At 45.1% G+C, this 15250-nt stretch overlaps 1 protein-coding gene across 1 annotated transcript; it reads right to left on the bottom strand.

Annotated features, from left to right (window-relative positions):
• Positions 1-220: 220 nt before the first annotated feature.
• LOC143404975 (phospholipase A2, membrane associated-like) lies at positions 221-2975 on the bottom strand. The gene is made up of 4 exons (XM_076863281.1): positions 2936-2975; positions 2578-2722; positions 2204-2313; positions 221-363 (listed from the first exon to the last, which is right to left on the bottom strand). Exons 1-4 carry the CDS (start codon positions 2973-2975, stop codon positions 221-223), a joined length of 438 nt encoding a protein of 145 aa, XP_076719396.1.
• Between the last annotated feature and the right edge of the window lie 12275 nt (positions 2976-15250).

Genomic DNA, 15250 nt, shown 5'->3' with positions numbered 1-15250 from the left:
CAGGAGTGGGGACTCAGCTGTGCAGGTAATCAGGGGAAGAGGCCGGGCAGAGGTGCCCCCGGGGTTTGGTCTTCTTGTTCTGGGTCAGGACAGAAGGGCTCCTAGCTTGCCTCTGGGATGGACCAGGACTGTTTTCAGGGGAAACTTGGTGGGGGCTGGGAGAGAGGGTGTTGGAGAAGAGGACCAGCACTGGCTGGCCAGGCTTCGGCCAAGAGGAGCCTCAGCAACTGGGCTTCTTCCCACGGCACAGCACATTGGGATAGAACTGGTACTTCCTATTGTAGGTTTTCAGGTTTTGAGCAAAACAGTAGGCAGCAGTTTTATCACACTGACACAGCTGACTCCTACAGTAGCTCTGGTTTGCTGAAGTTACAAGAAAATAAACACCAGATGGGAGTTAATAGTCTGTGGCTTCTCCTGGGGGAGAGGACCCCGCCCATCCTCTAGATGCTCCTAGTCCCGACATTGCTGATAGGTGGGGAGGCAGGTCCCGGGCCCATCGCAGACACAGCGCCCTGCACACCACACCAGAAGACGCAGGGCTTCCCATTGGCCACCCTCTGGCGGGCGGTACAGCCCCACCAATCATGGGGTAGATCGTGATTGGCGTAATACCCGTCCTCCATTTCTCCTTGACAGCGATTGGTCTCTAAATAACAGGTTACATTGTTCTGGCCAATGAGCGCAAGTCTGCTGGAGGCTTCTGGGAAGCATTCATTTCCTCCCTTGGAAAAGGGAGTTGCGCGGTGGGAAAGCCTGCCTGGGGGAGGCCCGGGTGCCTGGAGCTGCAGCACGTGTCTTGACATACACTTAGATTGTAGGGACCTGCCAACTCGGCAGAGCTGACGATGGGGGAAAAGCAGCCCCAGACCTGACTGCAGTAGGGAGAATTCGTACTGTGGGAGTCAGGCAGCCCCAATATCCTAACCAGTGCTGGTTTGGGCATCTTGTGTCTGGGCCCTAAAGCCTGCTAACATACATATGGGGAGGTCACCATTGCAAGAGACAATTTCTGATCTTATGATTCATGCTATGGGTGGGAGTTCATGCCCTCTCATTCCACTGTCTGAGGTCACTAAGCGATCTTTCCAGCTGCCACCCATCTCCATCCTCCCCTTCAGATTCAAGCTTTCTCCATGTATTTGCCTCCACGTCCTCTCTCCACTTCCCTTCCCACCCACACCTAACCCACTCTACCTGGTTTCGCCCCCATGCTCCAGGAGAGCACCTTCTCCTGAAGTCCTGAACAACCTTCTTGCCCCACAGTCTGGAGAATCCCTGTCCATCTAATGCGGCCTCCTCTGTTAAGCTGCTGTTGTTAATCATAACCTTCTCACTCAGTCCTTTTCCCTGCTTTGTCTAATCCACTGGCCTCCTTCAGGGGCCTACAGTGAGCACACCCAACTTCCAGTTCTCCTCTGCTAAATCTGAGTATGTCCCCAGTCCATGCCCCACACTGAGCTGCAAGTGTTCACACCCAGCTGGCTGCTGGCCATTGCATAGGGAGGGTGTCTGAGAACCCTAGTCTCTGAGTATTCTAATTAGAACTGTTCCTCTACAACCCAGCAGAACAACATCCGGGATCTTTACCTCCAAGGTGCCATCTGCACAAATACCCACCCAAAAGCTCATTATCCCCATATCCTCCTCAGACATCTCCAAGCTGATTCTTCCTCAAAATCATATAGTTGCTTCTTGATTTCATTCCACACCTCTTCCATTCTGACCACCAGGGCTTTATGCCTGGCTGTTGCTCTTTTGTCTGCAATAGCAGGCTCCCTGGGCCCCCTCCATCCTGCACCCAGAGTGAGTCCTCTGAAAAGCAAATGTGCTTCTGTGCAAAGGTGCTAATTAGCTCCCTGTGGCTTCAGGACAAAACTAAAGACACCCTGGCCTAAAAGGTCTGGTTGATCTAGCCCCTGCCTTGCTCACTGGGCAGCACAGAATGACCTGCAGCCCCCTGGGTTCCTTGGCTATACTGTGTGTTCTTCTGGGAATACTCCCAACCTCGTGTGACTCTGCACAGCTCGGCTGTCACTGCTTGCAGTGACATCACTTTGTGATCTCGGCTTTCTTGCTTTCTTCTCAAGGCAGTGACCGTGTCCCTCTGTGTCCCTATCTCTTGTGTCTAGCACTGTACCTGGCATGGTGGGCAGGGAACAAATGAAAGAGGGAAAGTGGACTGGGTACAGGGCTTTCTTACCTTCACAGATAACTTTGCCTGCTTGGTATTTAAACTTGTAGCTCAGAAATTTTGTGCCACATCTATGATTCGCCAGACGCTTGTAGCAACAGTCGTGTCTGGCACAGCATCTAGTAGAGGTTGTACCATTAGGGCTGCCTTCCTACAGCTCCAGGGGCCCTGGTGCCGCATCGTCTCCCTCCCACCCTTGATCCTAGGCAGAGACTCAATGGCTATAGAATAGTCTAGAGCAGAGGGTGCGGCACGCTGACGACCTGTCCAGCTGGGATATCCCAGGACCTTTGTGTCAATGGGGCACCAGCTCTGTCCTTCCAGCTTCAGTCCCGCTGAGGCCAGAAGTGAGCACAGGTCAGGAAGGGCTGGGGTGGCCTCACCGATCCGTTGCATCCTTGGGGGTTCCTTTGCCACCCAGGCCACAGTGGCAACCATAGGCGATATAATTGGTTGCACCATTCTTTTTTGTCACCAATGAGATCATGCGATTGAAGCTCAAAAGATCCCCCTGAACCCACATTAGGCCTGAAAGGAAATTGATAAATAGCTGGTGATGGGGTGTGAGGCCCTGTGTCCTCCTTCTGTCTCTCTCTGCTTCTCTCCCCCGCCCCCATGGCCTCTATTCTATTCCCACTGGGAGAGGACTGTTGCAAAAGGAAAGAAAACTTGGGGTTTGTATTCCTCCCGCCTCCCCCCGCCCGGGCCTCCCCCTGCGCTGAGGTCAATGTCAGCTCTTACCAAAGACCATAATCACTGCCAGTGCCAGGAGGGTCCTCATGCTGAGAGATCTGTGCAGGAGGAGTGCAGATGGATTGGCCTGGGCTCCTCTCCTAGGTGGTCCTAGCTCCTGCCATGGCCCCTATTCTATTGCACAATTCACTGTCCTAGAGGGTACAGACATGCTCTAGCATTGCACTAAGTCCAGGGTGAACACCTCGGTCACACCCAGTGTACCCAAGCATGACTCCGCCTGTGCGTTTATAATACCACCTCCTCACCCTCCACAGCTCTGTGGAATGGCTTTGCACATGCGCAGGCCCTCGGACCATGGAGACCCCCTATGAGACCTGAATGAGAGCCCCCTGTTCCTCAACAGACTGAGAATTCCTGAGACACGGAACCAGCTTCACCCACCCATTTGGGAAATCCCTAAGGTCAGAGGTTGCACCCCCCATTAGACATTTCACCCACATCCCCATGCTCAATTCAAGCCTCAGGAATTCCATTCAAGGTATCTGATTCCCAGTAATTCTCTCCAGAACTAAAGCAACACACTGCAAACTTTTTTCAATCACACACACACACACACACACATACACACGTATTTGCACATGGATGCCTATGGACATCTACCCAAGTAGTGCACACAGTCTCTTTATTTAGTCTGCTCACAAAAACCACACAACACCCTGTCCTTTACTTACCAAATTGTGCACAGGCATGCTTATGTCCATGTGGGCTCACACGCATGCACACATACAATCACACAACACGGCCATTCTCAAAGTAGCCAATGAGCAGGGATTCTAATACTTTCCATGGACTATTAGTTTCTGGGTTTTTACCTCTCAGAAGATACTGGACTGGATAGCTCCAAATGACTCTCTTGTTTTTCCTGAATGCAGCTTCTCTTAAATAGCTGCACCCTCATGGAAGTTGGGGGTTGGTGAGACACAGAGTGGCAGTGGGAGTGGCCAGTTGGTGGACTCCAAAATGCCCATGTGCCTGGGTAATACCATTTATTTCCCCCTCATCAGCTGGCAAGATAGAGTTGAGGACAGGAAAATCTTTCATGTCATGAGCTGATGCCAGATTAAATTTCAAGTCATGCTGAAGCCTTTTCTTTGGCTTAGCTCCCAACTGGGTAAATTTCCATAATTTCCATAACCAGCCATGGGTTTGACCACCAGTCACCTTCCTGCAGCCACTTTGCCCATGGATTGGCAAAGTTCATGTACTATGGCAGGTACAGTGAATAGGGCTGCTAAATGTGGCATTGGGGAGTAGAAAAAGGGCATTTATTTGCTGTCCATTCATTTTATCAATCAATTATTCATTCCCAGGAAGTACATGCTGAGCCTCTGCAAAGTTCCAGGACCAATGCAAATCACCTGAGACTTGAAGAGACTCTACCCTAGTCCTGCCCATGGGGTCCTGGGGCAAGGGTTGCATGGGGAGGATCCTCTTCCCTCCTAAGGGGAATCAGAGCCTGCACCTGCTCTGAACCCTCCTCTGTATTCTCCTCCTTCTCTCATCTACTTGAGTTTCCAAACCTAGGAAAAGCCAGAAGCTGTCTTCAAGTTCCCACCAAACCACTGCCTCCACCTTGTTTTGGAAATGGCTCCATTAATTCTCCCTGAGGGTATCAGTCCTTTATTCTTCTTTTGGGATTCAGTGACTCTAGCTAAAATAAATATTTACCTAAAGTAAATATTGTAAGTGCCTGATAACCAAATGAGGGAGGCAGGAGATGAAAGCAGAGGCAAGCTTTCCTTTTTTCTGCTGTAAAATCAATCCATCCCGCATGGAAGGGCTCACTTTCTGGTTCCGGGAAATGGCTCATTTTCTGGAGTGCAAAGGAGTCTGGGTTTTATAGTTTATAATGAGAGCGAATTAACCATTGGTGACTGCAGATGTGCCATTTGAATAGTCAGGGACTGAGTTGTGCAGGTTAAAATGTTAACTCAGGGAGGCAGTTGTAAAATGTTTGAAACTTGTCATTGGAAAAAGCTCACAGCTGGGGGTTCACTGCTTATCTCTGGGACCCATTGTTACCTAGAACTTTCCTTCCAGGAAAGGGAGAAAGTCCAGGGCCCCGCTTTTCAGTATTCAACTCCTCCCTTGGCCATTGTGGTTGGAAAGGGTGAATGCTTCTGGTGGAGATTTTGGGGATGGACCAGGGAAGGGATGGAAGTTTGCTTTTCCCCCAGGGCCCATTATTACTGAGAAAGGAGGTACTGGGAGAGGTATAATGTTTGGCTAAGTTCCCTCCCGCCTCCTGAGTCACACTGTCCCTTTGTTTTTCCCAGGGAGCTGTCTTGTAGGAATATTATTTTCCATAATCTCTCAAATATCTTTTTTCCTGCCCTCCAATCTACGCTGAGAATTCAGCTTCCAAGGTCTTCAGTAAACATCCCCAAAAAGCCCCTGCCATCGAGGCTATGTTTGTTATGAACATTCCCCTAGTGTCCACCTTTGCCCTGAGTCTGCTCAAACATGGGCATTAGTGAGAAAGGTCATTTCCAGGCTGAGACCAGTTGAAAACCAGGAGCAACTCCTGGCCTCTCTGTGCCTCTCCTGTGGATCCTGAAGGCAGAAGCAGTCTGGGCCACTGAGTCAGAGCGCGGAGGGCTGCTGTCCTGGGAAGTTCTGTGGCCTTCTGTGGGTGTGGAGTAGCCGTGTGAGCCAGAGGTCAACTTTCACTGTATTAAGCTGCTGATAGTTGAGCCCAGCCCTTGCTGCAGCCTTGCCTCGTTGATTCTGAGAGCCATTCAGGCAGCTCTTACCTTGAAAGTGGGGTCTACCTCAAGAGCCAGAGCTGTGTGCTAGGTTAGAGTTTGGTCCCTCCCACCTTCTCCCACTTCTTATGTTTGGGTCACAGAATGTGACCTTATTTGGAAAGAGGGTCATTAGAGATGCAATTAGTTCAGATGAGGTCTTTAGTATGGAACCTAATCCTAGATGACTGGTGTCTTTACAGGAGGGGACATTTGGACCCAGAGACCCATGCATCTAAAAGTTAAGGCAGAGATGGGGCCATGCTTTCATAAGCCAAGGCTCCCAAGGACCAGCAAATCACCAGAAGGTAGGAGCCTGTCCTGGAGCAGATACCCCCACCTCAGCCCTCGGAGAGAACTGTGGGGAGCCCCTCTGAATGATTCACGCCTTCCATCCTGGAGCAAGAGGCTTTGACCTGTCACTTCATTTTGTAGTGACCTGCACATTGTCCTGGTCCAGGAAGTTGAGGGCATGTCTTCAGGTGTAGGCGGGTCACCCATGGGGTTGAGCTACTCTTACCTGTTCCTTTGTAATCCTGCCCTTTTGCCCTGTTTGGAATAGAATGTTCCATGGAAATGCCCTTTGTGTGTCCTCTTGCTCTCCCTTTGAGTGTGGCTGACAGCAGACATCTTGAAGCTAGGCTCAACCCCCAGAAACCTGACCCCTTGCCTCATTTGAATGGCTTCTCCTCAATAAAAGGGTTCAGCACATGCTCTCGCTCTCTCTCTTTCTGTGGTTCCCTAAGGTCGGAGGAGCTCCTCCGATCATCACAGCACCCCCAAGTAAATGGTATCTGTCTCTTGTGTGATTATTTTCTGCAGCCCAGTTCCCCTGGAGTGACCCTGAGTATTTTAGTTGTGAGGAACGTGACAGAGAACCAGCTGTGGGACACCTTTGTCCTTTGCCGTCAGGTCTGTGAGGCCATAATCTTCTGCTATTTCAGCCACTCACTTGGGGGAGCTTTGATCCTAGGACAACACCATAGCAAACAACATAGCCCCCAAACTCTGTGAGCCCTGTGCTCCCTCCAGTGCTGTTCCGTTCAGGCAGTGGCTGGTTTTAAGGCTCCATCAGGGTTCAGAGGTCCTGTGCCCTGGGGTGCATCATCACCTGGCATTCAGCATCTCAGCCTAGGAGCACTTGTAACTGCAATAGGCAGAACCGTCTCCCCCTCCGTTGATGAGTCCCAGGTATTGGGTCCAGGCATTGGATGTGCTCCAACACTCAAGGACTTTTTAATATCACACAGTGCCTCTCCACATCCCATCTTTTCAGCAATGTTTTTGGGAACTCAAAGTCTATGATTTGACCCTTCATTCTTTCTCCTTCACTCAGGGTCTAATCAAAGCCCTGTACATCAGTGAACAACAAAACTCCCTACTCTCATGGGGCTTTTGCATTAGTGAAGAGGAAACTCTGTGAGGTGGATGAAAACCTGAATGTTCTCTGATGAACAAGTTTGCAAAACTTCTCAACAATGACTAGCAAATAAAATCCAACAGATCAAAAAGGTGATACCCTTTGATCAAGTAGGATCACAACAGGGAGACAAAGATGGTTTAGCGTTTGCCAATCAATAAATGTTATGTCACATGAACAGAATGAAAAACCAGAAACACAGGACCATTTCAATAGATGCACAAAAAGCATTTGATAATTAAACATCCGTTCATGATAAAACCTCTCAACGAATTATATATAGAAGGTACACACCTCAAAATACTGAAGGCTCAGGCTAGGATTGTGGCTCAGCGGTGGAGTGCTAGCCTCACACAGGCGAGATCTGGGTTCGATCCTCAACACCATATTAACAAAATTAATAAAGGCATTGTGTTGTGTCCATCTATACCTAAAAAATAAATATTAAAAAAACACTAAAGACTCTATATAAAAATCCCAAATGTGGAAAAGCTGAAAGTGTTTCCTTTAAGATCTGAAACAAGAGAAGGATGTCCAGGAGACCCAGGATTGGCCAGGAGATTCGCTGATTGACAGGCGGTTCCATTGGTGCCTGATAGATCCTTCTTTCTGATGCGTGGGCTGCTTGTTGCTTTGTTCCTAAGTCACCGCCATGGACCTGACACCAGGGATTTAACTTAGGGACACTGGACCACTGAGCCACATCCCCAGCCCTATTTTGTATGTTATTTAGAGACAGGGTCTCACTGTTGCTGAGGCTGGCTTTGTACCATCCTCCTGCCTCAACTTCCCGAGCCACTGGGATTACAGGTTACAGGCATATGCCACTGCACCTGGGTAGGATGTCCACTCCTGCCACTCTTATTTAATATAGTGTTGTAAGTCTTAGCAAGAGCAATTAGACAAGGGAAAGAAATAAAGGGCATCCAAATTGGAAAGGAAGAAGTCAAATTGTCCAAGTTCACAGATATTATGGTTTAGGTATGTGAGACCCTGCAAGAGGGTTTAGAGGTAAAGTGATTGAGTTAACTGGGTGGTAACTGTCAGCAGGTAAGCTGTGGCTGGTGGAGGTGAGTCACTGGGGATGTGCCTTTGGGGTATATATTTTGTCCGTGGTGAAAGGAGTCTCTCTCTCTCTGCTTCCTATTCCCATGTTCCTAGCTGATTTCCTCCACCACATCCTTCCACCACCATGTTCCTCCAGCCCAGAGCAATGGAGTCAGCCATCTATAGACTGAGACCTCTGAAACTGTGAGCTCCCACATAAATTTGTTCTTGTTAGGTCTTTTTGTCACATTAACAAAAAAGCTAAGACAGAAATAGATACCTTGAAGTGGGGTTGTTGCTGCGACTTACTAGGTCATGAGGTTCAGAAGCTTTTGGAGCTTTTTGGAAGTTGTGGGAGAAATTTTGGAAGGTTGAATGATGCAAGCTGGAAATTTTTTAGAATGTTGTAAGGAGACATTAATGAGCAGTTCTTGTGGGAATTCAGAAGATCAGAATGCCAATAAAACTGTGGACAGCAAAGACTGGGCTCAAGGGGTTTCAGAGGAGCAGAAAAACTATTAGAACTTGGGCCTCAGGCCATTTGTGTTATGTTCTGGCTAAAAAAGTTGTCTACACTTTGCCCATGTCCTGAGACTGTCTGTGAGGCTGAATTTAAAGGTGATGGACCTCTTAATCTGGTGGAAGGAATTTGTAGGCAGCACAGCAGTCAGGCAGTGGCATGGATATTGTAAGGTCAGGCAAGGCGACAACCAAAAGGAGGCAGATTTTAAAAGGCTGCTGAACGAGGCTCTATTGAGACTCACTCCCAGGCAGAACTCCATCAGACCAACAGAGTGGACAGGAGGAGGGAAAAAGCTCGTGGAGGCTCTACCTGACTGGAATTTTATGGGGCTTATGGCAGGAAGGGAAGGGCTTGGGACAGGAAAAGGGATTTTTAGAGTCCCTTGTCCCAATGGAGTTGGTGGGGGGAACTGGCTGAGATCCAGGATTGGCCAGGAGATCCTGCTGATTGACAGGTGGTTCTGTTGGAGCCTGCTTTGTTCCTAAGTCACTGCCATCAACCTGACAGATATTACTGTCAGCCTTTAGCCAATTTATTGTAATAATCAAGAGCAGTGTTATGGTTTGGATGTGAGGTGTCCACCCAAAGCTCGTGTGTGAGACAACGCAAGAAGGTTTAGAGGAGAAATGATTGAATTGTGAGAGTCTTAACCCAATCCGTGAATTAATGTCCTGATGGGGACTAACTGAGTGGGAACTAAATTGGTAGGACGTGGCTGGAGGAGGTGAGAATTGGGGGCCTGGCTTTGGGGGTATATATTTGTATCTGGCAAGTGGAGTCTCTCTCTGCTTCCTATCACCATATGAGCTGCTTCCCTCTGCCACACTCTTCCACCATATTGATCTACCTCACCTTGAGCTCCAAGGAATGGAGCTGGCCTTCCATGGACTAAGACCTCTGAAACTGTGAGCCCTCAAATAAAGTTTTCCTTCTCTGCAGTTGTTCTGGTTGGATCCTTTTAGTCACAGCAGCAAACAAGCTGACTCAAAACAAGCAGGAAGCAAAACATAAAGATTTGAAAAACTTGCAGTTTGGCCAGAAAATTTTGAGTAAAACTGGGGCTAAGGAAGCTGTGCTTGTTAAAGAGGTTACAGCCATTAAAGAAATGCTGAATACTTTATCAAGAAACAATAGTAAAAATGGCTTGAAGGTGTCTCAGGAATTGGCAAGACCACACCCATTTCAGGCTCAAGTGGGTAAAATTAAAATTCCCTTGAGAAAAGAGCCGCAGGGCACCCTCCTTGCACCAGAGGGCCTAGGAAGTTTTTTCATCATGCTCAGCCACCAAAGCACTCAGAGACTCATGCAGCCAGGGTCCCTGGAGGCTCGGCTACTGCTCAAGATGGGAGCAGAGTCTGGCAGCAACCACATGGTGCTACCTTCCCAGAGCAATGGGGTCAGCCATCTATGGACTGAGATCTCTGAAGCTGTGAGCCCTCAAATAAACTTTTTCTCCTTAAATTGTTCCTGTTAAGTCTTTGGGACACAGCAATAATAAACCTGACTAAAACAACAGATAACATTTTTATAGGTAGAAAAATCTAAAATACTCATCAGAAAACAGTTGGAATTGATAGATGAATTCAATAAAGTTGAAAGATACAAAATTAACATACAAAACCAATAGTATTTGTATAACAAACTTGTTGAAAAATAAATCCAGAAAGCAAACCCATTGATAGTAGTTTCAAATAATTTAGAAAGAAATCTAACCAAGATAATTAAAATTACAAATCACTGATGAAAGAAAGTATAGAGGACACATAAGAATATAGGAAAGATATGGTATGTTCATGGGCCACAAGAATTAATATTGTTAAAATGGCCATACTACCCAAAGCAATCTATAGATTCAATTCAGTTCAAGACTGTCTTCACAGAAACAGAAAAAGATAATACCCAAACTGGTATGGTACCACAAAAGACTCAAAATATCCGAAGCAATCCTGAGCAAAATAAAACCAAAGATAAACACACAAATAAACAAAGCCAAAGCTGGAGGCATCACAATACCTGAATTGAAAACATACCACAAAGCTATAGTAGCCAAAACAGTATGGGTATTAGTGTAAAAATGGGTGCACAGATCAATAGAACAGAATAAAGGACCCAGAAATTAATTTATGCACATACAGCCAATTGATTTTCTTAAATCAAGGTGCCAAAAACATACATTGGAGACAGGTGACGGAAATACTGTATATGCATATGTAGAAGAATGGAATTAGGTCTCTTCTTCCCTCCAAACACAAAAATCAACTCAAAATAGATTTAAATTCTGAATGTAAGAACCAAAACTGAAATTGGCACAAGAAAACAAAGGTGAAACACTTAGTGTAGGGAAATATATGTGTGTGTGTGTGTGTGTGTGTGTGTGTGTGTTTGTGTGTGTATGAATGATAGAATCCCAAAGGCAAAGGCAAGAAAAATAAAAATAGTCAAAAGTGGACTTGGGTCATGGCTCAGTGTTAGAATGCTTGTCCAATGTGTAAGGCACTGGGTTCGATTCTTGATATAAATTCTTGATGAATTTTATTCATTGATATAAATTCATTGATATAAATCAATGTATAAATTCATATCATTGATTATGATATTAATCAATAATAAAATAAAGGTCCATAAACAACTAAAAATTTTATTAAATCTTTTTTTAAATAGATGACGGGGGTCATATCAAACAGAAGCTTCTATACAGTAAAAGAAACAATCAAAAGAATTATTAAATGGGAGAAAATATTTGCAAACTTTTCATCCAGCAAGGAATTAATATAGAGAATATATAAGAATCATGTAGTCATTATGGAGCACAGTAGATGCCTTAATAATCTAAAAACTATGATATGACCCAACCATCCCACCATGATATATATATATCCAAAGGAGAAGAACTCATTATTGCAAAGCTATATCTGAAATATCTGAACACCTGTATTTGTTACATCACTCTTCACAACAGTCAATATATGGAATCAACCAAGGTGACCACCAACTGATAAATGAATAAGGAAAACACTCTAGGGACTGGGGATGTGGCTCAAGCGGTAGCGTGCTCGCCTGGCATGCGTGCGGCCCGGGTTCGATCCTCAGCACCACATACAGGCAAAGATGTTGTGCCCGCCGATAACTAAAAAATAAATATTAAAATTCTCTCTCTCTCTCTCTCTCCCTCTCTCTCTCTTTAAAAAAAAAAGAAAGAAAGAAAACCTCTAGGTGTACATAGTCGACTATTCTTCAACTATGAGAAAAAAAGGAAATTCTTTCATTTGCAACAACATGGATGAAATGGGGGACCATTATATTAAATGAAATAATTAGGAAGACAAATGCCACATGTTCCCACTCATTTACAGAAACTAAAAAGTTGATCTCATGGAAGAAGAGAGTGGAATACTGATCACTAGATAAAGGAAAGGCAAGGATGAGGGAGACAGAAAGAAGATAGATAAGGGGCATTGAATTGGAGAAGAGGAATTAGCTCTGGTTTACAATAGCACAATATGATAACTACTGGTTACAACAATCTACGATATATAGATTTCAATCTATATATTTCAAACTGACTAGAAGAGTACAAAAGTTCCCAACACACAAAAATGATTAATGGTTGAGGAGATGAAAGTGCTTATTATCCTGATTTGATCATTATACATGGAATACATGTATCAAGTTATCATTCTGTGCCCCATAAAGATGTACAGATTGTGTCTCAGCTAAAAATAAAAAAGAAAAGCGTTTTCCCCATCCTCACACCAATCAACACAATAGTTGTGTCACCGGATGTGAGTGGGTTCTGTGCTCCACATTGAACAATTCTCCAGAGGTCCACAGCTGGATGTCCTCAAATTCAATTCAACTAAGACTTGTCTAATTGGAGGAGGTGTCACATCCCACAGAGTAAGGGCTCATTCCCCCAGGACTGCCCCACTTCAGATGCTAATCACAAGGCCCAGGTTGTGGCTTGTGGTTCTGACCCACTAACTAAAAATATGAGTCCCCTTGATCCCTTCCTCCGGTCCCATTAATTTGCTACAGTGGCTTACAGAATTCAAGGGACACTAATAAACTTTCATCAGCTTGCTAATATAGGATATTATATAGGATATAGAAGAACAGTCTGATGAAGAGAAACATGGGGGGTCCTGAATATGGAGGCTGTTCTGTCCCCAGAGAGTTGGTCTGTGCTGCCCGCCCACCCTGCATGTGGAGGCATTCACCACCCTGGAAGCTCTTGGCACCCCATGGTTCAGGGGTTTATGGAGGCTCATCATGAAGGCACAATCCATTCCACTTCCAGTGTCTTCACCCTCTAAGTGATTGTATAGATTTGCTTAATTATCCCACATTCAGACAATAAAAGCCATAATAAGTACATGGCACAGTATGTTAGGTGGTGGAAACACAGTGGGGAGAAGCCATCCAGGTGGACGGGGTGGAAGGAATGTGAGGGGTGGGCTGGATGGGTGGATGTGCTCAAAGGGGAGATGCTGTGAGCATAGTCAGTGCTTGGAAGAGCTTTCTTAAATTATAAATAACTAAAAGAACCAGCATGTTGATAGCATTGCTTTCGATATCAGGCCTGTGGTTGAAATTTTTCTGCTCTTCTCTACTTTCTACTTTTTCCCTTGGGAACATGTATTGCTCATTTTTCTAAGATTCTTGCCTTGAAATAAATTTTCGCTCACAGAAAATTTGCACACTTAGAGTTCCTGGGTACCCTCCACCCAGCTTCCCTCCGGTATCTTCTGCTAAGTATGGTGCCCTGTGCTTGTGATCCCAGCTAATCCAAACACCTCATTTGAATTTCATCAGTTTTCCTACTAATGTCTTTTTTTTTCTGATCCAGGATCTAATCCAGGATCCCAACTTGTGTGTAGTTTTCATATCTCCTTGGTCTCTTCTGATCTGACAGCTCCTTTTCTATGTTTGTCTTTTATGATTTAAATATTTTTGAAGAGTATTGGTCAAGTTTTTGTAGAGTGTCCTTCAAATTGAATTTATCTAATGCTTTCTTATGGTTGAGTTGAGAGTGTGCAAGAGTATCATGGGAACAATGTTATGTCCTCGGTGAATCTTTGCAATAGTACCTGATGTCCATGCATCTCATTACTCTTGATGTTAACCTTGATCACTTTGGTGTCTGCCAGGTTTTTCCGTATAATGTCAGTATTTTTATCCTTTTAAAACTAAATATTATCCTGCAGAGAGACACTTTGAGATGATATAAATATTCCATTTAGTATACTTTCTTCCCCTCATTATTTTTAGCATTTTTACCACCAATTAGTGGTTCTCATCTGCAACACTTTTTCTGATTCCCCAATTCCTTCAACACTAAGAGTTTGAATTCAACTGTAGGTTAGAACCTTTCCTTGTCTCTAGTCAGAGCAGTGTGGGCCATGGTTTGGGTAATTGTCCCCAAAGGCCCATGTAGTAAAGGTTTGGTTTCCAGCCCATGGTGCTACTTAAAGCAGGTGGGGCCTCATGGGATGATGTTAGGTTATTAAGGGAGAGCCCTTGAATAAGATATTTGGACTTTGACTGCTATTCTCTCTTTTGGCTTCCTAGCCACCAAAAAGTGAGCATCTTTTCTCTACCATATGCTTCCAATCAGAAATAATTGGCCAACTCACCATGGTCTGAAATTGTGAGCCAAGATAGACCTTTCTTCATTATATCTTGAATAACTCAGATAATTTGTCACAGTGGTGGAAGCTGACGAACACAGTGTGCAGTCATCATTTTCACCCATAGGTTGTAATTAAATATGACCTTTATTTATTTTCACAATTAAATTGTTCCATCTTGGTCATGGACAGCTCTTTCAAGTTGATCCAAATATGGGTTGCATTTTTTCATGGAATCAGTGTTTTCTCTAAGGGGCCCTGGTTCCTTTGCTGTTAGAACATGTTATTTAGAAACTAATTTCAGAGAGCCAGAGGTGCTCAGTGCTACTGGGCTGTCACTGCTTTGGGGCCTCCTTAGTAATCAAGGCTGGAAAACACACACACACACACACACACACACACACACACACACAGAGTTCATATTAATACCTCTGTTTCCAATCCAAGACCCCATGGTTCATTCTACCTTTCTCTGTAACTCTTTCCTCAGATAGCAGTATCATTATTCCCAATCACGTATAAGCCTTTTTGTCCAATGCTAGTGTGTAGAAATAGTTTCAGAATTGTTAACCTGTACCCCTGTGACAGGCAGGTTTATTATCTGGTATACAAGATTTGTGTAGAGATTTTTTTCATCTGTAACCTTATGTCACACCATCAAAATACTGCAAATGTAGGGCAGTTATTTTCTTCTCTTCCCCCTCAAGTATTTATGACATTTTCACTTGTGATATTTGTATTTGTATATTTGTGATTCCTGGCAATCCACTTTTGGTTCCAGCTACCTCCTGATAGATTTTATTTATGTATTTGTTACTTTGGGGGGGTATATTATAGATTGGATCTGAAACATCCCCCCAAGAGCCCATGTATCAAAGACTTGGTTCTTTGGCTTGGTGCTACCGGAAGGTGCTGGAACCTTAAAGAGGCGGGGCCTAG

Source organism: Callospermophilus lateralis, chromosome 7 (assembly GCF_048772815.1).
Source record: "Callospermophilus lateralis isolate mCalLat2 chromosome 7, mCalLat2.hap1, whole genome shotgun sequence".
Lineage (NCBI taxonomy): Eukaryota > Metazoa > Chordata > Mammalia > Rodentia > Sciuridae > Callospermophilus > Callospermophilus lateralis.
This window is presented reverse-complemented; position numbering and strand designations above follow the sequence as displayed.